The following is a 26,591-nucleotide window of genomic DNA, read 5'->3' on the forward strand; positions in this document are numbered from 1 at the left end:
CTGGAGAAATTACTAAATACACTTTTAAACTCTTAAAATTGTTGGAATTACCTGTACATTCATTTTTTAATATATTGCTTTTAGTTATCATTGTATGTTTACAGAATATGTTTCCTTCTTCAAACTGTATTAGCTTCTGGGGACACGGTACCTTGCATATGGAACTGAGAAAATGTTTGAGTGAATGAATTATTTTAGTATTTCACTTTTGTCAATGACACTGGCACTAAATACAAAAGTTGCACTGTGATATCCTTTGTGAAATACCACACCTAAGGCCTTACCTTACTTGCAGAACTAAAATATGTAAATTTATCTTATTACTAAAAACGATACATTCCTCCAAGATAAATTCTGTGACAGAAAGATGAATTGAAAGCCGTTACATATCACAAAACCATTGCTTTTGCTAATAAGATTATTTCTGATTCTATTTAAACGGACACAAAAAGAAACTTCGTAGGAAATTTTAAAACTCTACAGAAAACCAAAGTCCATCTCTTTCAAGAATTCTATAATTGGAATTATAGAAGGTATGAAATTTTTTGTTTCACCAGTACAGTGTAAGCTGAAGCTAAGAGCTACTTTATTCCTTGGTGTATGTTTTTTCCCTGCATAATACACATGATTCAGAGACACAACTTCACCTTGCCCTAAAGCAGCATGTTTAGTCCATTTCTGCATTAATCTACATTGAGTTAAATGGGGTATTTATTGTCTAGTTCTCCCCCACTAGAAGCTTCATGAGAGCACAGACCATACCTAGACCACAGCTCTATCCCCAATGCCTAATACATTACTTGGCATATAGTACATAGGTACTCAAATTTGTTAAATCTGAACAAATATTAGTTGAGATAGGATTTTTCAATGGCATTTTCTATTAGGATTTGATAAGAGGTGAACACGAGGGAAACTAATCTCATGATCACGTTATATTTAATAACAGGGTTAAAATCACTAGGACAGTCTCCAGAACATTGGTGACAATATAACTTTAGTTCCCTACCTCATGTGTGTGTGTGTCTAGAGCAAAATTCTGTTTTCCCAAATGTTTCCCATCATTGCACTTTCCAAATGTATATAAGCACATATTTTGCTGGAAATTTGGTATAAATTTAATATGAATTCAGCCTATTCAAATAATCAGAATTTGAAATCATAGAGTACAACTTCCTACAAATGTTAATGAAGACAATACACAATCAATTCTGCATTATTCACACGTGGATTAGCCATGTTGTGGATAGTACATTTCAAATCTCAATGAGATTTCCCTGTTACTCAGTAGGTATCTGGGCTTCTCATGCCTGGCATTGTAAAACCAAGAGTTGATGATTTAAAACCAGAAAAACCTGAGTTCAAGTCTCAACAGCTTAATTTTCTGAGTCCATGGTCACACAGCCTTACATTCTTCATCTGTTAAGAATATGATAAGTAACAATATCTACTTCATATGGCCATTCCTTTTAATAGATATTTATTGGAGTATAATTGCTTCACAATACTGTGTCAGTTGCTGTTGCACAACAAATCAGCCATATGCATACACATGTCCCCATATCCCATCCCTCTTGAGCCACCCTCCCACCCTCCCTACCCCACCCCTCTAGGTCATCGCAAAGCACCGAGCCGATCTCCCTGTGCTATGCTGCTGCTTCCCACCAGCCAACTATTTTACATTCGGTAGTGTATATACGTCGATGCTACTCTCTTTGCCCCAGCTTCGCCCTCTCACCCCACGTCAAGTCCATTCTCTATGCCTCTTTATTCCTGCCCTGCAACTAGGTTCATCAGTGCCATTATTTTTAGATTCCATATATACGCGTTAGCATACGGTATTTTTCTTTCTGACTTACTTCACTCTGTATGACGGACTCTAGGTCCATCCACCTCACTACAAATAACTCAATTTCGTTTCTTTTTATGGCTGAGTAGTATTCCATTGTGTATATGTGCCACTTCTTCTTTATCCATTCATCTGTCGATGGACATTTAGGTTGGTTCTGTGTCCTGGCTATTGTAAATAGTGCTGCAGCGAACATTGTGGTACGTCTATTTCTGAATTATGGTTTTCTCAGGGTATATGCCCAGTAGTGGGATTCTTGGGTCCATATGGCCATTTTTGAGGCTCCAATAGATTGATTCTTTAAATCATCTCAGCCAGTCATATGCTGGCAGCTCTAACGGGGGAGTTCATAGTATACTCCAAAGTCTAATGTAAACTACTTCTGAATTACCCAGTTCTCTCTTACTGATTTGTAATTGATTGCCAGTGAGGCCAAGATCATGAATTTGATTCTTTTATAGTCCTTGACTTCATAAAAAAAAGAAAATCTCATTCCAAATTGTCTCTTAAGGCACAAGAAATAGTACAACGTTGTAGCTGGCTTATTCCAACCCATCAGTTTTGGGGAGGGCCTCAAAACATGTTCTTTTGATGGTCAATTAGTAGCATCTCCTTCGTATAAGCAGCAAAAACAACTATTTACTCAAGAAAAACTACAGAACTGAAGTTTACAGTGGTATTAGTACCTATAACACATGAGGAGGAGTTGGACTAGTTGGGAGTTCATCTGTCAACACCAAGGAATTCATAATATAGTTGATTCTGTTGTAGAGCCACTAAAACAACTTTAGGATACTGATAGGATAGGGATATTAATACCACTATTCTTTTTGCCCCCAACACAAGTATTTTATACACAAGACTGCATTAGAAGAGAATAGTCTATTAACAAATATTCAAAATTTTTCTTTATTTCAGAACTGCCTTTATGTACAGACATCATAAAAAAATGCACATACACTGGAGATTTTCCAAGGAATTGGAGCTGGAAATAAAAGTTAAGGGCAACTAGGAGAACTGAAACTGTCCCCAAGAAATTCTGAGGATCACGCTTCCTTAAATGTCCTTGATAACCTCTTCAAGTTCTTCCTTTGTGAACATGTGGAAATTCTGGCCAGGCTGCACTGTGGCTAGCTGGAAAGAAAACAGAGAAGGGTTAATAAGCTCGGCTCGATCACCCTGCTTATAGCCCCAGCACGGTCAGGAGAAGTTGTTGGTGACGCAGCTGTTCATTAGGAACTAAGGGATCTGCTGTCCCAGGGATATCCTTTCCAGCAGCAGGTCCTAAAATAGCTGTCTGACTCCAAAATAAAAATCTTCTTGACCAAATTTTCTATTTTGAGGTTAACCCACCACATAATAGTTAAGTAAATGCCTGGCATCACTGTCCCTTCTTGAGGTTACTTCAACAAGGATCACAAAAGCAGCAGCAAATTGGGGTCAGTAGTTTTTTCTGTTAGGGATTCCTTTAGAAATATATTAAAAGCATATTCACACACTTGCAAGTTGAGCTTGTGTATGTGACCTTGGTATACCTGCCCACTCTGTGCCTCAATTTCCATCAGTAAAATGGGGATAAAAGCACCTAACTCATAGGGTAGTTGTGAGGATTAAATGTGTCAATCCATGTAAAGTGCTTAGAACAGTGTCTAGAACATTGTAATAAGCACCACATAATTAACTATTATTGCTGGGTATTATTTTCTCTAAAACTGCCCATATGGTAACTTAATAAGAAAAACATTTGTTTTGTTTTTTTAAAAGGACTGGCGATGAAAACATCTCATTAACACTGACCATAGGAAATCAGTTGCGAGTAAAGATATTAGTAATAACCAGCAGTCCAGATTATAATGTATTTAAGCAATAAAAGACTAGGGTCAGAAGATGGTTAGTTTCAAATTTAACCAAACCACCAGGTTTTCCATCATCTCTGCTGACAACATAGTCCCATGTTTTAGGGTAATACTGAGGAATAGGTGCCACTTCACTTTTCCCTTTAGCTTTTGTGTTTAATTTGTTTGAAATGTCATTTCCTTATATTATCTTTTTTTAACTTTAAAATTAAACATAGTAGGGCATTTTTTGAGTAATATTCACCACTGATATTTAGTATAATTTGAAAACTGCCAAAATTAGCATAGCCCAGTTACATGATGTTTATTATTCTCTGCCTCAACTACAGGTAAAATTTAGAAGAAGACTACTACTGCACATCTTAAAACACCTGAAGATCTGGTCTGGGGACAGACTAAAAAAAATGTTCTCTCAAAGCCTGAAGTCTCCATTAGATTCTCCTAAAAGATCTATCCAATTACACGAAATATCAGAAGAGTCCCAAACATATTTGTAAAATATATGTAAAATAATTTAGTGATGTCCATATAGACCATGAGTTCTATTCCAAGGAAATTAAAATATATAAATGCTTTTCTTAAGGACATGAGGACAGAGAGATACAAAGTCAATAAACCAGAGAAGAGTGAGAGCCTACAGAGTTTTTTGTCAAGTCACCCATGGCTCACAGGCTAGTCCTCCCAAACCACTACAGGGGCTAAAAACCAGAAACTGGGCAACTCTGAATTAGAACAGTCCTATAGAACCAGGCTGCAAATCAATACTAATAGGACTTAAACCAAATACTGCCTTCAGGAAGGTACCCATCACTAGATGAGTAAAAATAACCCCTTGCCATTTACTTACATAATGAATATGAAAGCTACTTTTCCATTTATCTCATTTTACTTTCTTTTTTTAAATATACATTTATTTATTTATTATTATTATTTTTGGCTGTGTTGGGTCTTCCTTGTTGCGCGCGGGCTTTCTCTAGTTGCGGTGAGCGGGGGCTACTCTTCATTGCGGTGCACGGGCTTCTCATTGTGGTGGCTTCTCTTGCTGCAGAGCACGGGCTCTAGGCGCGCGGGCTTCAGTAGTTGTGGCACTCAGGCTCAGTAGTTGTGGCTTGCGGGCTCTAGAGCACAGGACCAGTAGTTGTGGCACACGGGCTTAGTTGCTCCGTGGCATACAGGATCTTCCTGGACCAGGGACCTAACCTGTGTCCCCTGCATTGGCAGGCGGATTCTTAACCACTGCGACACCAGGGAAGTCCTCACTTTACTTTCAAAAAACCTCTGTGAGGCAGGTAAAACAGATATTTTCTTTTATTGATTTGATCAATAATTAATTGCTAAGCACCTGTGTACTAGTTACAGTTGTACGAGGCACTAAAGATCCAAAGGTGAAGAAAGTCTGTCTTATTTACTAAGAGCGCTAGACACCAAATGCTTTTAATGTCAGGTAAGTGTTACAACAGAGCCAAGCATACATAAAGGCACAAAGGAGTAATCTAGGGGGAGTCCAGGAAGGCTTCAAGGAGAAGCAATCTTTGAGTTGTGTCTTAAAGCACTACAAGAATGTGTCAGTCAAGGAGCAGAGGGCAGACTGAATATGCAAATGCATAAATGCACAAAACAAGATGATGTATTTGCAAAACTGAAAGTAATTCCGAATGACTAGAGCAGAGGTTGCATATGTGATGAGATGAAATGGAGAGGTAGCAGGAGTTCAGAGCTCAGAGAGAGATAGTGTATTAAAGTGGTAAAAAGTACAGGACCCCAAATCAGACCTAGTTTCAAACTGTGACTCCACCATTTACCAATGCTGTTACTTTGGGCAAGGTCTTGCCTTCTCAAAGCCTCAGTTTCCTCCTCTGTAAAATGGAAGTAGGAATACCTATCTCATAAGGCTATTGTGAGGATTAAAAGATAATTACATGTAAAATTAGCAAGGTACCTAACGGGTTAAACATATGCCTTAAGAAGTAGTGAATTACTGTGACATGAAAAGAAGTTTGGAATTTATCTTGCAGACAGTTAAGAGTCAGAAAAGACTTTTTACAAATGGAGGACAATTGAGATTAGATATGCAATTTAGAAAATCCACTTCAGTAGCACAATGGAAGGGGAAATGGAATGAAAAGGAGGAGGGCAAGGCTAGAGGCAGGAAGACTAGCTAGGATATCTGAAAACATACAAGGCAGGAGAAAAATGAGGGCCTGAACAAGAGAAGGCCCTGGGAATAGGCATGAAGAAGAGGCACTGATATGAGTTATTTAAGGAGGCAAAGACACAAATAGGTGAAGGCAAAGGGAGGCCAGAGTCTTCCAGGTTTCTGCTGTGAATGACAGGTTCACTGAAGGTGTCATCAACCAGAATTAGAAATAAGGGAAGAGGAAATGGTTTTCAGGAAAAATGATGAGTTTAGTTTTACAACTGTCAAAAATTTGTGGTGTCTGCTTCAGAAAAGGTCATATAAGAAGTCTTGGGCTTCCCTGGTGGCGCAGTGGTTGAGAGTCCGCCTGCCGATGCAGGGGACGCGGGTTCGTGCCCCAGTCCGGGAAGGTCCCACGTGCCGCGGAGCGGCTGGGCCCGTGAGCCATGGCCGCTGAGCCTGTGCGTCCGGAGCCTGTGCTCCGCAACGGGAGAGGCCACAACAGTGAGAGGCCCGCGTACCGCAAAAGAAAAAAAAAGAAGTCTTAAAAATGACCATGAAATCTGATAAAGAGGAGTTATCTTTGAAAGGGGCAGTCTCAGGGAAATAATAACAGAAACCAATGGCAGTGATTGAGAAATAAATGAGAGGCGAGGCAGTGAAGACAATGAATACAGATTCATCATCTAGCAATTAAAGGTTAAAAGAGACGATAAATGGAATAGCAATAAAATGTAACAAACTCCTGAATTTCAAAATTATTAAGTGAAAGAAGTGAGACACAAAAAGAATACACACTGTAAGATCCATTTATAAGAAATTCTAGAACATGCAAAACAAATCTATAGTGACAAAAAGCAGATTGGTGGAAGGAAGTGACTAAAAAGGGGCATGAGGGGGGCTTCCCTGGTGGCGCAGTGGTTGAGAGTCCACCTGCCAATGCAGGGGACACGGGTTCGTGCCCCGGTCCGGGAAGATCCCACGTGCCACGTTGCGGCTGGGCCCGTGAGCCATGGCCGCTGAGCCTGTGCGTTCGGAGCCTGTGCTCCACAGCGGGAGAGGCCACAACAGTGAGAGGCCCACGTACGGCAAAAGAAAAAAAAAAAAAAAAAGGGCGGGGGCATGAGGGAACTTTTGGGGACGACAGAAACGTTCTGTATCTTGTGGTTGCGGATACAAGGGTTATACCTTTGTCAAAATTCACTGAACTGTAAACTTAAAACAGGCGCACACTACAGTATGTACATTATGCCTCAATGAAGTTGATCTTTAAAAAAAAGGATACTGGGTAGAGAGAGGGGTTGACAAAGGTGGGTTTTGTTTTTTTGTTTCTCTAAAGAAAGATGCAACTTGGAGATTTTCCCTTTTTGAGGGGAAGTGGCTGTTGAGGAGAGGCTGGTGACGCAAGGGACAACTGGCGGAGCAGGGACCTCAAAGAGACAGAGGAGGATGGGCTCTAGAGCAGTGGCTCCCAAATGCCTGACCTTCTTAGACTGACCATCAGAGTCACCCAAGGAGATTTCGAAAATAGAGATTTCTGATGGACAGCCAAAGACTGATGGACAGCCAGGTTTGGAAACCATGAGTTAGAGCTTGGAAAAGTGGAAGTGCCCCTGTTTTAAAGGAAAGAAAACTCTAGTCAGGGATTAATGATACAGTGTGGATGAGACACACACCTGATGCTCTCTTCAAAGCAACACTGTAGTTGCACTGAAACTGAATGAGCTAAAAAATACCTTGAAGTTTTAGTTGAACCAAGCAGGCCTTAGAACCTTCACTGTGAAATCAAAAGAGCTACATGTGAATTACTCTGAGGTAGCAAGGAGATAGTCTTAGTGGAAATGCCAAGACCCTATCTCATTCAGTACCATAGAAAACAAAAGGAACTGACAAAATCCCTCCTAAGGGTCAATATGGGCTATCGTTGCATTTTTTGTGCCTCATCATCTCAGAGACTGGCATGAAGGGGAAGCATTTTCAAATCTTTGCTGAGAAGGTGAAAAAACAACTATTTATGAAGTAAGTTTTCCATTTCCATTCCATAACCCCCTCTCCCCATGACTGCTAAAGAAGCAAGACAAACACCCCTCCCACAGCCCCAACCTCTCTCCAACTCTTCTCAGACCTTCCCACCATTAGGCCAGCCCCTTGTTCTGGCGCCCAGTTTTGCCCATTTCACTGCAGCCTATGGAACCGGGCTCTATTGGTGACAGATTGACAAACAATACTCTCCAGTACTCTCTCCATTCTTCTGCCCATAAACAGTCAATCCTCTGCCAGAGATTTATCCAAATATACATTTTCTCAATCTATGCTGAGCATAGCTGAAAAGTATCCTGGTAAGTGCTGATTGGTTTAACTACTCATTTGTGATTCCAGCTTCAGTTGGCCTTTAAAATTTTTTTAATTAAAATATAATATACATACATACCATGCCTCCAAGGGTAACCAGTATCCTGACTTTTTACAACTTGTTTTGTGATTTCAGCTTCAGCTAGCATATTTTAATGTGACCCAGAAATCCTTTTACTCATCCCTGTCTTCCCTTTTCCCTATCCATAATGACTTTTCCAAATATTTCCCATTCTTCTTAATTTCACTGTTGCATTCACCCACCCTCAGCAGATGATCTAACAATCACCAGGGAAATATAACACCTCTCTCCCAATTCACCTCCAAACCTGCCTTAACTTTACTCATCATTACCTCCCATCCTCCTGTCTACTCTTAGGATCCTAAATAAGGGCATTCAGAATCTGGTCCACGTCTCCCCAGTGTCATCTCCCTATCTTACATACGTCTCACACTCCAGCATTCAGATAAATCCCTCAGAGTTCCCTTTTACGCACAATGTTATTTTACATGTCCTGTTCCCTCTTCCTGGAATACCATTCTCTTCCCTTCTCCAAACTTCACCTCTTCCAGTAAGCTTTCCTAACGCCCCAGTATAAGTTATATGTTCCTGTGTCAATCCATTCATATTGCTATTACAGAAGTATCAACCTAAGCTGTTATTATCTGTATGTCCTCTATACTACTTAATGGGAACTGGATTTTCTGTGTCTGTATCCCTGGCATCTACATAGTACCTGGCATGTAATGGGTATTCAATATAATGCTGAATCAATTCTACTTTTCAAAACCAACTCCTTCATTTGTACCATGCCTTCTCTCTTCTAGAACTTTTCCATTATTATCTAACTTCCACTTTTAATTCTTTTAACATTTTTCTATCCACTACTTGCTTCTCAGACTATAAAAGTATTTTCAAGTCTTTCCCCATCCTTAAAAAGACAAAAATCCTTTTCTTTAATGCTGCCTGCTGCTGACATTAATTACTTCTTGAGAAGGCAGCATATTCTTGTTTTGTCCACTTCATCACTCCCTTTTATTCTTTAACTCACCAAATTCTGGCTTCTGCCATTACCACATTACTAAATTTGCTTATTCACAGGATAATAACTTCTTAAGAACTGAGCATACAAAAATGTTACTATCTTGATCTTCAGCAATGAGAGCTATATCTGAATAAAACAGAAAAATACCTCTATGTTAGTTGCATTCAGCTTCTCCTCCATTACTTGTTTGAGGATTATGAGTGAAGATTTGATGGCTTCTTTCAGTGTCATAGACTTGAAACAAAGAGGGTAAGAAGAGTAGCCATTAATTGTACATAATGCCTCCTTCCTTCAAAGATTCCCCCTGTATCTCCCTGAAGAAATGATTTAGCAAATATTAATAAATCAAACATCTCAATAAGTACAGTGCATTACAAGTATCTCCAGAATTCAGGTAAATGATAAATAAGAAGAGTACCTTTATTCAGAGAAAAAAAAAGTCTTATTTTGAACCAGAACAAAGTTACCAACTTTAATATGGTAAGTGATCTTTGAAGAAGGGGAAAGAGTTAGACTTCTCTAGTTATTGTCTTTTGATTTAGAAGCAAGATAATATTGATGATATCCTGTGAATAATTCCCAAATGATCTAGAAGGTAGCCCAATGGTTTAGAAAATCTGCTCTTTGCTTACCCCATTTTGTACCTAATTTTCTGCACACGTAAAAGCAATACTAGGAGAGGTAGATGTAAGCAGGCATCCCTGTATGAACCACCTGAATGACAAGCAGGGCAGCCTTCAGCCACTACAATGAGTTACCCCAAACCAAGTCTTCCCATCCCACAAAGATAAAAAGTACCAAATGCCCACTTGTTTGGAGAGCCAGACTAGGAAATATAAACTGCTAAGTAAAGCTGTGAAGATAAAGGATAAACAAATTGTGGTACATCTATACCATGGTATACCACTCATCAATAAAAAGAAACTATTGAAATGTGCAAAAATACGAACATATCTCAAAAACAGTACGTTGAACAAAAAAAGGCAGACATGAAAATACAAACTGTATGATTCTATTCATAGAAAGACCAGACAAAACTAATCTACAACGGTAAATGTGCCTGAAAGGGGGGAAGAGACTGACTGGAGAGGAGGCAAGCATTTTGGGGCAGGGTGATGGAAGTTTGCTATATATATATATGTATCTATTTTAAAGTATTTATTTATTTGGCCACGTCGGGTCTTAGCTGTGGCATGCAGGATCTTTTAGCTGCGGCCTGTAGGATCTAGTTCCCTGACCACAGCTCGAACCGGGGCCCCCTGCATTGGGACCATGGAGTCTTAACTGCTGGACCACCAGGTAAGTCCCTATATTTTAAGTGCTGGTTACAAGGGTGTATACAATTGTCAAAACTCATAGAAATGAACTCTTAGGTCTGTGCATTTTATTGTATATAAATTATACCCTGATTTAAAAAAAAGATAATAGAAGTAGTGAGAGTGCTTAATTACCTTGTGGTAAACTTCTTGCAAGGAGCTCTGGGCACCCTCTGAAGCAGAGCCAATTGCTCGAGCATCACACTGTACAAAGGTTCCAGATGGGTCCATATGAAACCTGCAAAACCACCAAAAAGAAGAGGATTAAAATGCTTAAGAATGGTGGCATTTTATGTAACAAACATCTCACTAAAAAATATAAATGCTTGGCCCTGCAGCCAGGAAATACCGAGGCACAGATCCAAAAGATGTTCTATGGCTGGAGAAACCAGATCTTTTAAAAAGTGTTTAAGAAAACTAATAATAATTTCTTCAGGGATTTAGAAGGGAAGTATATATAAGAATACTTTATATATAGAGTATATATAAATATGACACTTATGTATGCCTATCTAAATACTATTTGAGGATAGGGATCAAATCAATATTCCAAAGCAAGGCTCTAAAACACATTTTGACTACAGCAACAAAGTTACTTCTAATTTCTTTCCAGAAATAGCACAGATTCCAATAGAGGAGTTCTTCATAAAATCCCCAAATTTGTTTTGTGTAAGCAGCACAGAATCAATGAACTTTATAGAATTAGAAGCCCTTCATTTTTACAACTCTACAATAATCTTCTCACTTGATTTAAACAACCAGTCCCATCCCAAATGAAAATAATTCTCCCAAAAAGGAAGCAGGAAAAAAATGGCCAAATGGTACTTACAGCTGGGGTCCTTTTTCATCAACTCCTCCAAATAACAGTGCTACTCCAAAGGGACGAGACTAGAACCAAAAAGCAGGAGGTATTAAGATAAATAGCTACGAAGTAGGGGGGCGAGAAGAGACAGGAAAGACATGTTCCAAGGACAAATGTCATCAGTTCCACAGGACAGCAAGAAAGCTTGGCACAAGCATCAAACTCACCATGGCACCTGGATCTGCATCTTCTTCTCCAAACTGTAGAGCCAGATTTGACACAGCCTGAGTCACACTCTCCACTGTCATGGTCTCATTGTAGGTGAACCAGTGGTTCTAAAAGAAGAGCAAAGCATGGTCTACCTTTCGTAAGAATGGCATTAAAAGTAGTCCACCATCTCACCACACACATCCCTTTGAACTGTGGTTAGAAACTGAATGCTCAAGCTCTGGTGTGTTTTCCTTAACACTAAACTCAAATGCTCGGGACTGCATGAGAGGAAGAGAAATAGCTCTGGAAATAAAGTTATACCAAAAGGACTCTAAGCAATGACGACTTTTCAAGGGAGAGGATTGCTCCCTTGAAAAACAGAGTTAACCCTTCAGAGCACCAAATCTAGTCTTTTCACAAAGTGAAGGCTAATAGCTGAGTGCTGCTTTCCCTCAAAGGCCCTATCTTATCACTCTGCTGGAGTTTAAATTAAATGACTTATTCTTACATAAGTACTGACAGCAAACCTGCAAATAAGCACAAAAATTTTTTTTACCAATCAGATATTTTTTTCCTACCAGTCTACTACTCTGCAGGCAGCAGAAGCTCAGTTTTAAAAAAAAAAAAATCAGTATTCCTAACCAGCATTTATCACCTGGTACATATCATTACTCACTACAGGAGAGCTGTCATTTGCAAGCCTAGCTGCAAAGGCAGTTGGGGTGAGAATTCCTTTAGCTATTTCTACCTCTTGCTATGGTGCTCCCACAGAAAGTCAATTAGGGAACAGAATGCAGTGCAATGCTTGCTTTATATAAGGCAAGTCAAAAAGAAGCAAGAGACTGTCAGCACTATTTACCAGGGCTTCCTCAAAGCTGCAATGGTTGGATGGCTAGACTCCAAGCCTCAGAAAGTTGTAACTAGGGATTCTACCCAAAATCACTCCCAAGAGCTACATCTGATATTAACACAGATACCTGCAGTGCAGCCCAGGCAGTTACATCATCACTAAACAAAGAACACAAGCATCATGGTAAAAAGGAGAGATGATGCTAATTTTACCTGTGTCTCCACTCTGGCTTTATCAATTAAAGTCTTAGCATCAGCAATTAGCCCACTCATGGCACAACCTGCAATGTAAAAGCAACAGTGACCCGGTAGCCAAATCCTTGTAGAACTCTTTCATCCACTCAGGAAATACTGAAATTCTGGAGTGAAACCATGGCAGCCATTCAGCAATCCCATAGCAATATACCTAAGAGATTAGATGGGAAATTATCTGCACTGAACACAAGTATAATTATATCACTAACAAATAAAAACCATTCATAATGACACAGAAGTCCAGCTATTAAGGTAGGAGACAGAGAAGAGCAGCTAATCAAACATGAATTTCCACACTTTATATCCTCAAGCATTCCTTCAGCACTCTTTGGTAGCCTGTGATGCACTTTCAAACTAAGCAAGCACTAACAGTCCAACAGGAGAAACAAGGGAAAAAAAATAACTATCTCACTATGAGCTACAATGGAAGACCCTAGAAGAAAATCAAGTCTTTTCACTTTCTGACCCAACACAAACTAGTTATATGAGAGATGGCCCAAGATGCCAAGATTATGGCTGTGACTTTACACGTCATGACCCAAATCTAAATTTCCAGCCTGGGTCTCACTCCCACATTTCAGACCTATAAAGCCAAATGACTCCCTTAATATATCTACTTGGATAGAACACAGACTCAACTCATTTCCCTTCTAGGCTCCATCTTTTTCCCTGGTCCTCACAACCAACTGAATCCCAAATTCTATCAATCGCTGTCTGATTAGCCTGTCTGGCATTAGTCCTTACCTCTCCATTTTCTGGCCACCACCTTGGTTAAGCCTTCATCATCTCTTTATTTGGACTATTAAAAAATTTCTGACCTGGTCTCCCTGCCTCCAGTCTCAGCCCCCTTCACTGTACCTTCAACACTACTATCAGAATGGTCTTTCTCAAATCCTAATCTGATCATATTTCCTCAGTGCTTAAAACCTTGGCAATGCAAAAGGATCAAGTTCAAGCTCTTTAGTTTGGTAAAAAGGACTTCCACTGTTTGATCCCAGACTCATTTCTTGCCACATTCCACCTGCCAGTCATGCCAAACTGCGTGTGCCAGGGTATTTTATATTTTACACCACCACAGCTTTGCTCTTTTCTATTCCCTCTGACTAGAAAGCTCTCCCCTGCTACACCCAGGCACTTATTCACTTGGTAAACACTTCCTTATCTTTTAGAATTCAGTTCAGCTCAAGCATCACCTTTATGGAATCCTTTTCTGAAAACCTCACTACCACTGGCCCCAGGGAAAACTAATTGTTTCCTCCGTTGTACCCCTACTAAGCATATACTACAGCCTTTCTTAATACCCACTTCACTTAATTGCATTGACTTATTTACATATCTACCTCTGTTATTAAACTGTATGCTCCTGGAACACAAGGGGACTATGTCTCATTCCTTTCTGTGCCCCTGGTGTCTAGCGCAAAGTCTGGCACATAATAGGTTCTCAATTTGTTGAACGAAGTGACACTGACCTACCTCCAAAAGGTAGATGGCTTCAGATAAAGTAGATACAATGTTCTAATCTTAAAAGACTAAATCTCAGTTTCTATATCTATGAAAGAGATAATGTCAAGTTCCCTGAGTCACTATGGCATTTGATTCTGACGCCCTCAAGCAATTATTTTACCAATGTTTCAGTAATTAGATGACTAGATAGGTTAAGTAAATGTGGGCAGTCAACTAAAATGCCATGCTATAAATAGGTAGAACTACTCATCATGCTACAATGATGCCAGAAGCCACGGCAGGGGAATTTAACAGGGACCCAAAAAAAAGGGAGGAAGGGAAGGTGAGGGGAGATAGATTGAAATGAAAAATCTGAAAACAGAGGAAGAGTACCGAACTGGGTCAAAGTCTATCATCCTTATACTCTCTGCACCTTAGTTACTCTGAAGATCTTTAAGAACTTCTCTTTCCTTAGTGGACACCCCTACCTTCCCACACAATCCTCTGCTCCAGGTAGCCCCCTAATGTTATGCATCGATGAAGACCCAGCCATCAAAGGGAACTGGCCTATGGTTCAACCTTCACATATTTCAATAACCATCACATTTGCTAAGTATAAATGTGAGGGAGAAAGGAACGTCTGGGAGTAGGTGAATCCTATAACTGCTTCCTACTGCCTATATTATGCACAGTGGCCTACTACCTGGAAAATGATAACTAACAAGGGATAAGATGTTCACATAATGAACCTCCCTTGAAACATCAAAGAAGACTAATTAACCCAGGCAAGATCCTACAGAACAGCCTTCTCCTACTCCTTACCTATGTGAGCATCAATCTCTACAATTTTCTCAATGCTGCTGGGCTCCATGAGTGGAGAGGTAATTCTCTTCTCCACAGCTAGACACACACCCTCTGATGTCTGGATCCCAATGGCTGTAGAACCAAGCTAAAGAGAAACAGGTTATGGTTATCATATAGAAGTCAAAGAACAGTCTCACATACTCACCAGGAATCTCTCTGTATATCTTCACATGATAGACGCTTCAATCAGCCATATCTAGTACACAGAGAAAATAAGGAGCACCCTAATAATGTACTATTCCTGTCAATGGCAAGAGCACTGATTTACAGAATTTTGTGCTTCTAAAGGGGAAGTTCAATAAAGGTCTTGAAAATGTCTGGAAAATGATCAACTCTAATGCCAGTTTTTTGGAGAGGGGCAGATTCTAAAGTTCTAAACATAGTGGGCAAGAAGTAATACAACTCTAATGTTTTTTTCTGGACTTGGTATCTTTTTACCTCTGCTACCTTGATCTATCCCAAAAGGTGATATCCCTCAAATCTATGTGAACTCCAGAAAAGTAATTTACTTAAAAAAAAAAAAAAAAGAAAGAAAGAAAAAAGAAAAGAAAAAGAAACACCACCACCAACATAAAAATATCTTTCAAGGTCACTAACAGTCTACAATATAGCTTCATTTCATCTCTCCATCTCCATGTCACCATCCTCATCACCCACCCCTTTGTCTCAGTTTCCTTATCTACAAAAGGGGGATAATAATAACAATACCTACGCATCAAGAGGGGTAAACACACATACATAAAATGCTTAAAATGGTAACTTGCACATAATAAATGAGCAACAAATGTTAGCTATTTTTTTATATGCCAAGATTACTTCCATAGCCTCCTACTTAGTCTCCCCATCTTTAATCTCTCTCTCCCAATGTATCTTTCATGTTATGGCCCGACTGATACAATAAAATGCTATTTTCATTATACTTCTCCTTCTCTAAAGAACTAATACCTCTCTATACTGCCTGTAACATAAAATCCAAGTAAGCTCCCAGAGTCCTCAAAACCTAATCCTACTTTACTCTTCCAACTTTATTATTTATCACTCTCCAGCAAAATCCCTCAGGTAGAGCCAAATCCATTTTCTCATGCCATAGTATCTGCTACCCTCGTTCTGCCCATGCCGTCACACCTAGAATACGCTCCTCCCTTTGCCTATCCAAACTCCACCCATCATTCATAAAGCCTTCCATGACTATATGTGCTCTCTCCTCTAAATAATCACTATATTTACTTACAGTAAATCACTGTACTTACTTAGTTCTACAAAGCAATGACTATCAGTGTGAGCATCATATTCCTGGAGTCTGTTATGGCAAAGTAGTCCAAAGAATTTCATCAATCACTGTGCATAACATGCTTAAAACGCATGCAGACTGAATGATCATGTCTCATACGTATACATATTATTTTTCAAATGTGTAAAGTTGTGACTTTATTTAGAAGTGTTGTTAAATATATATACCTGCTTTTCACTGTATATTTTCTTAATGGTACATGCATAACTACAGGAGCTAAAATGTCGAAGAATTTTATGTCAACAATGAGTGCTCTTACTTCTACGTAAAGGTGTAGACTGAATGCATACATTAGCTCTACTCCTTCTCCAAGCCTGAGAACAGGAGATTAAAAGGCTTAAGCGGGGACTGGATAAGTCCACTAGGACAAAGAGAATGGACAAAGACACAGACACAAAATTTTAAAGAAAGAAGATGGGTTAGTGATTACTCACTTAGCAAACCTGAGAAATCCAAATCCTAAGCCAGTAGTAAAGAAAGTCAAGAAACAACCTGACTTCTATCATAGGACCCCCCCAAAAAGGGAATGGTGGCAACAAGGACCTCTGGAAATAGAAACAGAACAGCTAAAAATTATAAAATTGTTCAACGTTTGCTTAAGAGACAGATTTCCAGATCTCTTACCCTATGTTGTAAAGCTAGATGATGGCCCCCACTCCCACTCCTGTAGAAGACTCTGGAGAGAGTAAAACAGAGGGTCTCTAGATTGGGGGATGCCACCATCGAAGGCAGAGTACTACAGGAAAACAGGGGAATTAAGTAGAAATTGACAAGTTTAATGTTAAGAACCCCAGCCTTCTTTCCCTGCTCAGCTCTCAGAAGCGAGCAGGCAGAAGCACCTTCCAGGCATGAAATGAGAAGAGACAGTTTTCTCTAGAGCAGTAGTTTTCAAATTTTCTGACCCAAATCTACATTAAGAAATATACTTTAGGGCTTCCCTGGTGGCGTAGTGGTTGCGAGTCCACCTGCCGATGCAGGGGACACGGGTTCGTGCCCCGGTCCGGGAGGATCCCACATGCCACGGAGCGGCTGGGCCCGTGAGCCATGGCCGCTGGGCCTGTGCGTCCGGAGCCTGTGCTCCGCAACGGGAGGGGCCACAACAGTAAGAGGCCCGTGTACCGCAAAAAAAAAAAAAAAAAAAGAAATATACTTTATATCATGACCAAAATACACAAACAGATACAAAGAAATAAATGTAATAGAAACAAAGTTTCATGAAGAAAAGAAAACACTCACCAATACTATGAGCAAGGCATTCTGAGATCTACTGCTCCAGTCTACGTCAAAAAGAAATGCTCCCATGACCTACTAAATTGATTCAGTGCCCACTAATGGGTCAAGATCTGTAGTTTAAAAATATATATCTCTAAAGAAACTAGCTTGTTCAAGGGGAAAAAGAAATCTAAAGAAAAAAATTTTTTTTAGTCCTTGAGAAAGGTATTTTCATCCATAAAACAAGAGCAGGACACTAATAAGAAAAAGGAAAAAAACAAAAAAGCTTGGAAATTGAAAATACTTTCTTATGAAATCATTGGAGAACGGGTTCTACCAAATTGAAGGAATACATCAAAAAAGAAAATGACTTGCGATCTAACGCAAGAGGGAGTTAAACAGAGTTCCTAGGATGACGATGGTAGAAGAGCCTAAGTGTACAGCTGCGCAGCAGGCCCAGAGAACCAGTCCAGATTAGAGCTGGTCAAAGGCTCAAAGATTTCTTTAATAATCTTTTACAGGATACTTAATGTGCCTGAGTGTTTTGAGAGGATATACATAACTTGGAGAGACCCTGGGGATGAATTATTGATATTTACATACTAAATTAGGCAAATTTTTTAAAGAGAATTATAAACTCCCAGGAAAACACTATTGTGCAGAAACAGAAAAATGGCTCAGGTATGAAAAGCATTTACGTAGTCTTACCAATAGAAATGTTGACTAATGATCTAACAAGATTATGATAGATATGATATACATTGAGAGGGTTGCCCTATCTCTACCCCAGTAGGAAACTGTATCTGTGTGTCACTGGGGGCAGAAATCGTCATCCTTCATAATGAAAAGTCTGTGGATAATACCTAGGTGAAAAAAATGTAAGTCTGTGTTCCCATCTTAGAGATATGGAAGTAAATGCCAAGAAAATTAGCTAAAAGACTTTAAAATGTTGCATCTGAGAAGCTGAAGATAAAGAGGGGCAGGCTCAGGGATTTCTGCTTTCGTTACAAGGTTTATAAAACGATTTTACCTTCTGACTAAAACTACATGCACGTATGCCTTAAAAATACAGTTGACCCTTGAACAATACAAGTTTGAACTGTGCAGGTCCACTTACATGTGGATTTTTTTCTTCAATAGTAATACAACAGTACTGATCTGTGGTTGGTTGAATGGGTGAATGAGGAACCACAGATATGGAGGGCCAACTATATCAGTATATTATAGGGCAATTTTAGGCTGCTTGGAGGATCGGTGTCCTTAACCCTTGCCCTGTTCAAGGGTCAATTGTAAAATAAAAAAGTCAGAAACCATTGTCAGAGAATTTAATTTGGCACTTAGTTGTCCTCTAATTGTTTTATGTATAGTGTATTGATCTTGAATCTCCAACTGAACAGAGAAGAACAGAATTCATACCTACTTTTAAAATTTATTTATTTATTTATTTGCTTATTTATTTATTGCTGCATTGGGTCTTCGTTGCTGCGCGCGGGCTTTCTCTAGTTGCGGCGAACGGGGGCTACTCTTCGTTGCAGTGTGTGGGCTTCTCATTGCGGTGGCTTCTCTTGCCATGGATCATGGGCTCTAGGTTCATGGGCTTCAGTAGTTGTGGCACATGGGCTTCAATACTTGTGACTCACAGGTTCCAGAGCACAGGCTCAGTAGTTGTGGCTCACGGGCTTAGTTGCTCTGTGGCATGTGGGATCTTCCTGGACCAGGGCTCGAACCCAAGTCCCCTGCATTGGCAGGCGGATTCTTAACCACTGCACCACCAGGGAAGTCCCCATACCTACCTTAAAACTTTATCTAGCAGGGTTATTCTCAACCGGGGGCCATTTTACCACCTAGGGGACAACTGACAAAGTCTGGAGACATTTCTGGCTGTCACAACTGGAGGAGTGAGTGCTACTGGCATCTAATGGGTAGAGGCCAGGGATGCTGCTCAACAGTCTGCAATGCACAGGTCTGTCCCCCACAACAAAGAATTATCCATTCTAAAATGTCAATAGTCCCTGTAATTATTTTGTGGAGGAAGTTCTCATAGCACAAGAAAAAATTTTCAACTTGTTCAATTTGGCCTCCAACTTAAATAGCTTTCTAGGACTTCCCTGGAGGCGCAGTAGTTAAGAATCTGCCTGTCAGTGCAGGGGACACGGGTTCGAGCCCTGGTCCGGGAAGATCCCACATGCCGCGGAGCAACTAAGCCCGTGCGCCACACTGAGCCTGCACTCTAGAGCCCGCAAGCCACAACTACTGAGCCCACATGCCACAACTACTGAAACCCGTGCACCTAGAGACTGAGCACCACAACGAAGAGTAGCCCCCGCTCACCGCAACTAGAGAAAGCCCGCGCGCAGCAACGAAGACCCAATGCAGTCAAAAATCAATCAATCAATCAATTAATTAAAAAATAGATTTCTATGCTTCTACTCCAAAAAAGTGTCAATATTTTGAGACAGGCTATTTTACAAAATATATCAAAATCAAGATAATTTTCTCTTGTACATTACATTTATCCCCAGACATTTCAATATTATGATTCTGACTAAACTCCATCCCCACCCTGGGTTGGGACCGGGGAGACGGAGAAGGGAAGAAAGGGAACATCTGAACTGACTATGTATTATTTATTTAATATAATTCACTAGCATAGTAACCAATATCCAGATGCTCAGAATAATACAATAATTTTGACACTGTCACAGATTTCCATTTCTTCCCCCAAACCTACTCTAAAAGGCATTCTGCCCCCACCTCAGCTGGCTATATCTCACCCATGCCATCCATACAGCACCTCTACGTGATAATTTCTATTTGCCAGTCATTTTTAGAAATTTCTCCAGCTCCTTTCATACTACTAAATCCTTATAGTTATCAAATTGCTTTCACATTGGCTAAGTTGCCAAGACAACAACAAGGTTGTTTCAACACCCAAGAGTATGAATTTTTACACAGGTTAAGCAGCATACATTAATGGCACTACTCCATCCTAGCTCAAACTAGGGCTACAGAGATCAGATAACATCTCGTTATCTCTAAGCAACATGGAAATTACTAGCACTAAGGGGCTTAAGGAGAACCCAAAAAACTGAGAATTACTCTTCGCTTGCACATCTGGATAGAACTATTATCTTAGCTGAGCCTCAAAATAAATGCTACAGCTTGGAATTGTGATAATCTCAGACTTCATAGTAACATATGGTTTAAATATAGGGCACACATGATGAGAAATAAAAAACAGGCACTTTTTGTAGCTGGCCCATCGTTTTCTGCCGACTATCTACAACAATGCTTCCACCTTCACTCCTATGTCTTCAACTAAGAATCTTCTTTGCCCTTTCCAGATTCTCACACAACGATTTCCCCCAATACACTCTTTCTAGAAGAGGTAACTTAGAGGGAAACACAATAGTTCTCTTCAAATATGTGAGGAATTGCCTTATGAAAGAGGTTTAAACATCCTGTATGGTTCAAGGGCAAAACTAGGGCCAACTGAAGGAAACTTCAGGAAGCTAGACTTTCAATTCAATATAAGGATAAATTTCTAAACCATTATGAACTATTTCCAAATAGAATGAGCTATCTAGTGAGAAAATATTCTGTCACTAGATCTATAAAAACAGAAGCTGTTTGGGGATGTAGAGGTGATTGAAACAGAGTGAAGAGTTGGACTAGATCAGTGATTCTCAACCCTTGCTAGACACTAAGAATCACTGAGGTAGTCCTTAAAAATACTGATGCCTGGACCTTATCCTAAATGACCTAATTTAGATCTAAAGCAGAATTTAGATTATCCATAATCCAGCAAATAGAAGATCCCACATAACTAACTTTAGTATAAATAGCTTATTTTCTAACTAATTTTTTGAATACTGGTTTGAACTATTCGATTTTGTTGTTAGATTACAGGACACATCTCTTATTCAGACCCAAAAATGTCTAGTACAAATTGACAAATTTACCAACAAGAATACAGGTGATCAGTTAAATGATTTGTTCAAGATGATAAAATATCTCCCAGGTGCTAACTCAGGAATTCTAGACCCCTTTCTTTATAGCCAAGAAGATTATAAACACAAACATGTCCTTCCAACCCCACTAAGAAAAAGCTACTTACATAACTATGAAGCAGTTATTTGTTTAAAAAGTTCCAAAGTAGTTGTTAGGAATGGGATTGAAATTGTTATACAAATGGTTAATTGTGCCCAACAGTGTAAATCAACTATACTTCAATAAAAAAATAAAATTAAAAAGAAGGTTAACTGTGGTTGATTAAAGGGAGATAAAGAACATTTTCTAAAGGAACAGGTAAAACACATTTACTCCAAATGTTCCGCCAGCGAAGTACTAAGTTGCCATGAAACTTCAAAAACTACCCCACTTGATACTATACCTTGATAGCCTCAATGGCATATTCCACTTGAAATAATCTTCCCTCAGGAGAAAAAGTATTCACACCCCTATAATTAAAAAAAAGAAAAAGGTATTAAAATTGTCAAAAAATAAGCATAGAGACACTAAAGTCAAGTTCCTTGACATCTAGCTCAGATGGCTACATGATGTGCACACTGCCTTTATGCTCCTTTACCCACAACAATCTGTAGCTATTTTTTGGTACATTAACAGTTTTTCAAGAGAATGGAACCTATACATAGAACACCTCTGCCCCACTCCCATAATATCTTCAAACTGATCAAATGAAACCAGGTGACTTTCTGCCTCAATCCTGAATCAATTTGGAATCCCTCTGGTAAATTCATGCCCCCAAACTATCAGGCAATTCCTAAGAAAATGTGCATTTATCCTTATCCTCTTCCCATTATGTGAATTTGATGTTAATATCTTACTTTTTAGTAAAAGTCAGCCACAGGGACATTTCTCTATTTATTTGTATGAATTAGTATTGTTATCTGAACAACAGACTGAGATCTGCTGCAGTTCCTAAAGCCTAACCTAGTTAATTCATTCAATACATTATACAGGCCAGACTGCTCTTCTCCCTTAAACAATTCCCAACCTTTCCTTGCTCATCTGTTAGAAATCCCTTTGGAGAAGAGGCATCACGGTCTTAGCTATAAAAGCTTTCCGCACACAGTGGACACTTTAAGAATATTTGAACAAATGAATGAAAATAGTTGTGCTCCTTGGTTTATGAAGTCTGGAGTTTATAACGTGTAAGATGATACAGAGCAGTGTTTTCAAATTTGTTTTATCAAAACCTCTTTTTTGTTTGTTTGTTTTTTTGTTTTTGCGGTACGCGGGCCTCTCACTGTTGTGGCCTCTCCTGCCGCGGAGCACAGGCTCCGGACACGCAGCCTCAGCGGCCATGGCTCACGGGCCCAGCCGCTCCGCGGCATGTGGGATCCTCCCTGACCCGGGCACGAACCCGTGTCCCCTGCATCGGCAGGCGGACTCCCAACCACTGCGCCACCTGGGAAGCCCCAAAACCTCTTCTTTTTTAAAAGAAATATTATATATATATATCCCAAATATAAAACAGATAATAATACAAGTTGACATTTACTGAATATGTACTATATGCCTGGCACTGTTACAAACCTTTAAATGACAACACACTTAATTCTCAAAACGATCCCATGAAATAGTATTCTAAAGCGATACTATTTTAGAGATGAGGAAGTTGAGACACAAAGAGGTTGAGTAATTTGCCCAAAGTCACTCAGCATATAAGAGGCAGAACTGGAATGAGAATTTAGGCAATCTAAGACCAAGCTTTCAACCATCAGGAGTCAAAAGAGAATCTCACCATTCCAGCCTCCTACTTTCCCCAGAGGTACTATCACTAATGTCATTTAAAAGGAAATTTAGGACTCTAAGAAACAGCTTTTAAAAATCACTGAGAGGAAAGTCCGAGGGCAGAAGACCTGGGATTAAATTCTAGTTCTGCCACTTACTAACTTTAATTCGCTCAAATGAAAAAAAAAAATCTATCCTGCCTCTGTCATAATACAATTGGTATTGAATTGCACAGATTATGAAAGCACTTTGTAAAGTGTAAAGTACTATGTGAACACGAATACAGTATTTTCACCCTAATTCAGGAACTTCATCCTGTTGAGGTATTACTAAGTCTTCCCTAATGTGGGCTCTGCTCTTGGCCCTGTTTTCAAACTTTCTCTGGGTTATTTCATTTATGTCAAGCACTAACTACTTCCAAATCTCTATTACCAGTTTGACCTCTTTCCTGATTAATCTGAAAGCCTCCTGAGCATTTCCATTTGGATATCCCATTAGTACCAAACACTTGACATTTTCCAGTCTGAAATATCCAGTCACCCTTGCAAAATCAGCTACATCTCCTGCCATTCCTACTTCATTTTTATTTTAAAACACCTGGCATCTCCCAGTTCCCCAAAGTATAAAGTTCTGAATGATCTGACTCACTCCTCCCCTTTTCCCATAATTAACCATATGCCAAGTCATATCAATTCAAATCAGTCCCCCCCCACGCCTCCCCCCCACAGTAACTCAACACTCCCTTCCATTCTCAATGCCCTCATTACCTTTCACCTAAGTATTTTAACAGCCTCCTAACTGGTATTGATTCTCTTTCCTCTAATCCAGTCAATTAATCTCTATACAACACAATTATGATTATGTAACTTCTTAAAATGATAATTTATGCCACACAGATGCCTACAAAATAAGACCCAAACTTCTCAACCTCATATTAAAAACCATCCAGTATCTAGCACCATAGTGTTTTCCCAGATCTCCCCCCATTCCCATATGTGTATCATATGTGCCAGCAGACTAGAATTTTCACAAACACCAACTATGTATGCTTTCCCACTGCCCCTCCTTTGTTCATCCTATATTCTCTGCCTCAAAACTATTCACTCTCGGGCTTCCCTGGTGGCGCAGTGGTTGAGAGTCCGCCTGCCGATGCAGGGGACACAGGTTCGTGCCCCAGTCCGGGAAGATCCCACATGCTGTGGAGCGGCTGGGCCCGTGAGCCATGGCCTCTGAGCCTGCGTGTCCGGAGCCTGTGCTCCGCAACGGGAGAGGCCACAACAGTGAGAGGCCCGCGTAACGCAAATAAATAAATAAATAAATAAATAAAACTATTCACTCTCACTCTCCATATTTATTAAAACCTTACATCTAAGACTCAGTTTATTTATGTTTTTTTAAATTTATTTATTTATTTAGGCTGTGCTTGGTCTTATTTGCAGCAAGTGGGATCTTCATTGCCGAATGCGGGCTCTTGGTTGCGGCATGCATGTGGGATCTAGTTCCCTGATCAGGAATCGAACCCGGGCCCCCTGCATTGGGAGCACGGAGTCTTAGCCACTGAAACACCAGGGAAGTCCCTAAGGCTCAGTTTAAATATCAGCTCCTTTTGAAGTTTTCCATAATACCCTAATATTGAATGCAATCTCTCTCATCAAACTCCCATAGTGTTGATCTGAGCTTCTCTAATGACATGAACACATTTCTGAATTATACTATAGTTACTTTAGTAAATAGTTCTTTAAAAGACAGTCTCCCATATGAGAAAAAGGATCATGACATTGTTCACTGCCATATGACAAGCATTCAAGTACCTTAGCTAAGTGAATAAAAAAGGACTGTTTTAGGCATTCTTTAGGAAGATACAAAAATGAGTAACACAAAGCAGTTAATAAAGATGTTAAGTAAATGATCACAAAAACCTTAATAAAGGCTTTCTGATAAGAATAACAATTTCCATCATACACACCCCTTACTCAAAATTATATCACCCACAGATGATTCTCTTCAATGCTCTGGAAGCTAAATATTGACTAACAAAGTCATTTTATAGGACAGTAGGAAAAGGAGTCCTTTTTTTTTTTTTTTTTAAGGAGTCAGTCTTAAAACCTCACATACATTTTCTATGAGTCAGTAAAAGGATCTTTTTCTTAAAGTGGTAGTTCTAACTGATAAAACTTTTGACAGGTTCAACATATACTTGACAAGAAATGCAGCTTCTCAAGCCATCTAGTACAAAGAAAACATCTGCCTTTCCTGGTTTTAAAATTAAAAAAAACAATAGCTATGTGAAACGTAACTGATCAAAAGAGAAACTGAAAGTAAAAATGTCTACAGCATAAGTATGTACAATTTAATATTACTTAACTTTTCCAAGCTCTGAAAGATTTTTTGTTTTATACAAATACAACAATCTCACAGCTTTGATTTCAAAAACAGATCTGGCTTCAACACACATTTAAAGTAACTTGCTTTAAACTGTTCAAAAAGTCAGAAAAGCCTGGGTCTAGTTGAATCAGCATGATGACAAAACTCTTGAGAACACTCTAAACTCCAGTTCCCATAAAATCAGACTCCATACACTATATCTGGGCAAAGCTGAGACTTCCTTCGCGCTTCTGCAGAAACTATACATCACATCACGCCCCATTACACCGCAATCAAAGGAATGGCTGCTCTATTCCCACAGCTAAGAAACGGAAAACGAGGTTGTCCTCCTAGAAGGAAAAAGGAGCTGATATGATCAAACCCATTAAGTGATCTCTAATTGCTTTTTCTTCCAGGCACACGTTTACATTTTTAAAAAGGCAGTCACACTCAGCACAAAAAGATGAAGGGGAGAAGGGGTGACTCCTGGCCTTTCCCAGGTTAAAGGTCGGAGTCGCGGCGCACCAGCCTTCTTTCCCCAAGCACAAAGCGGAGCTTCACGCTTCCGCACCGACTTCGGACACAGCAGTGACTCAGCGGTAGGACAAGTGCGGCCGACAGGCGCAACTCTAGCCTGGGGAATCACAGCGGGCGGCTGGGGAAGGCGAGAGATCCCCGGGCCGGGCCAGACTCGGGATCCTGGGGCGCCCCCATGACACGGCAGAACCCAGGCCCAGACCGGGCCCCGGGCCCGCCGACCCGTAACTTCCACCCCATTTCCCCCAGCCACACAGACCTGTCGTACTCAGACCGGGTGAGAAACATGGTAAGGGCAGGAGAAAACGGCAGCGGCCACTCGGGGATTCTGAGGGCCAAGACGAGTCCACCTGCACCCAACTCACCCACACCGCCACACAGCCAAGTCTCCGTTACCAACTGCGCGTGCGCTCGCAACCCCTTCAGCCCGCCCTCCTGTACCTGCCTTCTA

General features: G+C 40.0%; 1 protein-coding gene across 2 annotated transcripts; it reads right to left on the reverse strand.

The window, feature by feature from the left end:
* Positions 1-2,739: 2,739 nt before the first annotated feature.
* On the reverse strand, positions 2,740-26,529 carry PSMA5 (proteasome 20S subunit alpha 5). 2 transcript variants are annotated; one of them, XM_082614931.1, is made up of 9 exons: positions 26,400-26,529; positions 21,876-21,942; positions 14,938-15,064; positions 12,631-12,698; positions 11,586-11,693; positions 11,386-11,444; positions 10,692-10,794; positions 9,388-9,474; positions 2,740-2,983 (listed from the first exon to the last, which is right to left on the reverse strand). In XM_082614931.1, the coding sequence occupies exons 1-9, from the start codon at positions 26,426-26,428 to the stop codon at positions 2,906-2,908; spliced, it is 726 nt and encodes a 241-aa protein (XP_082471057.1). In that variant the 5' UTR covers positions 26,429-26,529; the 3' UTR covers positions 2,740-2,905. The 2 variants fall into 2 exon arrangements, with proteins under 2 accessions (XP_082471057.1, XP_082471058.1); XM_082614932.1 differs by having other exon boundaries at positions 26,506-26,524.
* Between the last annotated feature and the right edge of the window lie 62 nt (positions 26,530-26,591).

This window comes from Mesoplodon mirus (genome assembly GCF_964341445.2).
Source record: "Mesoplodon mirus genome assembly, chromosome: 3".
Classification (NCBI taxonomy): Eukaryota; Metazoa; Chordata; class Mammalia; order Artiodactyla; family Ziphiidae; genus Mesoplodon; species Mesoplodon mirus.

Coding starts and splice junctions, on each gene's coding strand:
- PSMA5 (XM_082614931.1), bottom strand. CDS start 26,428: ATGTTTCTCACCCGGTCTGAGTACGACAG. Junction 21,943..26,399: donor ACCCGGTCTGAGTACGACAG/GTCTGTGTGGCT, acceptor TTTTAATTATAG/GGGTGTGAATACTTTTTCTC. Junction 2,984..9,387: donor TGAATGCAACTAACATAGAG/GTATTTTTCTGT, acceptor TTTTCTTTCCAG/CTAGCCACAGTGCAGCCTGG.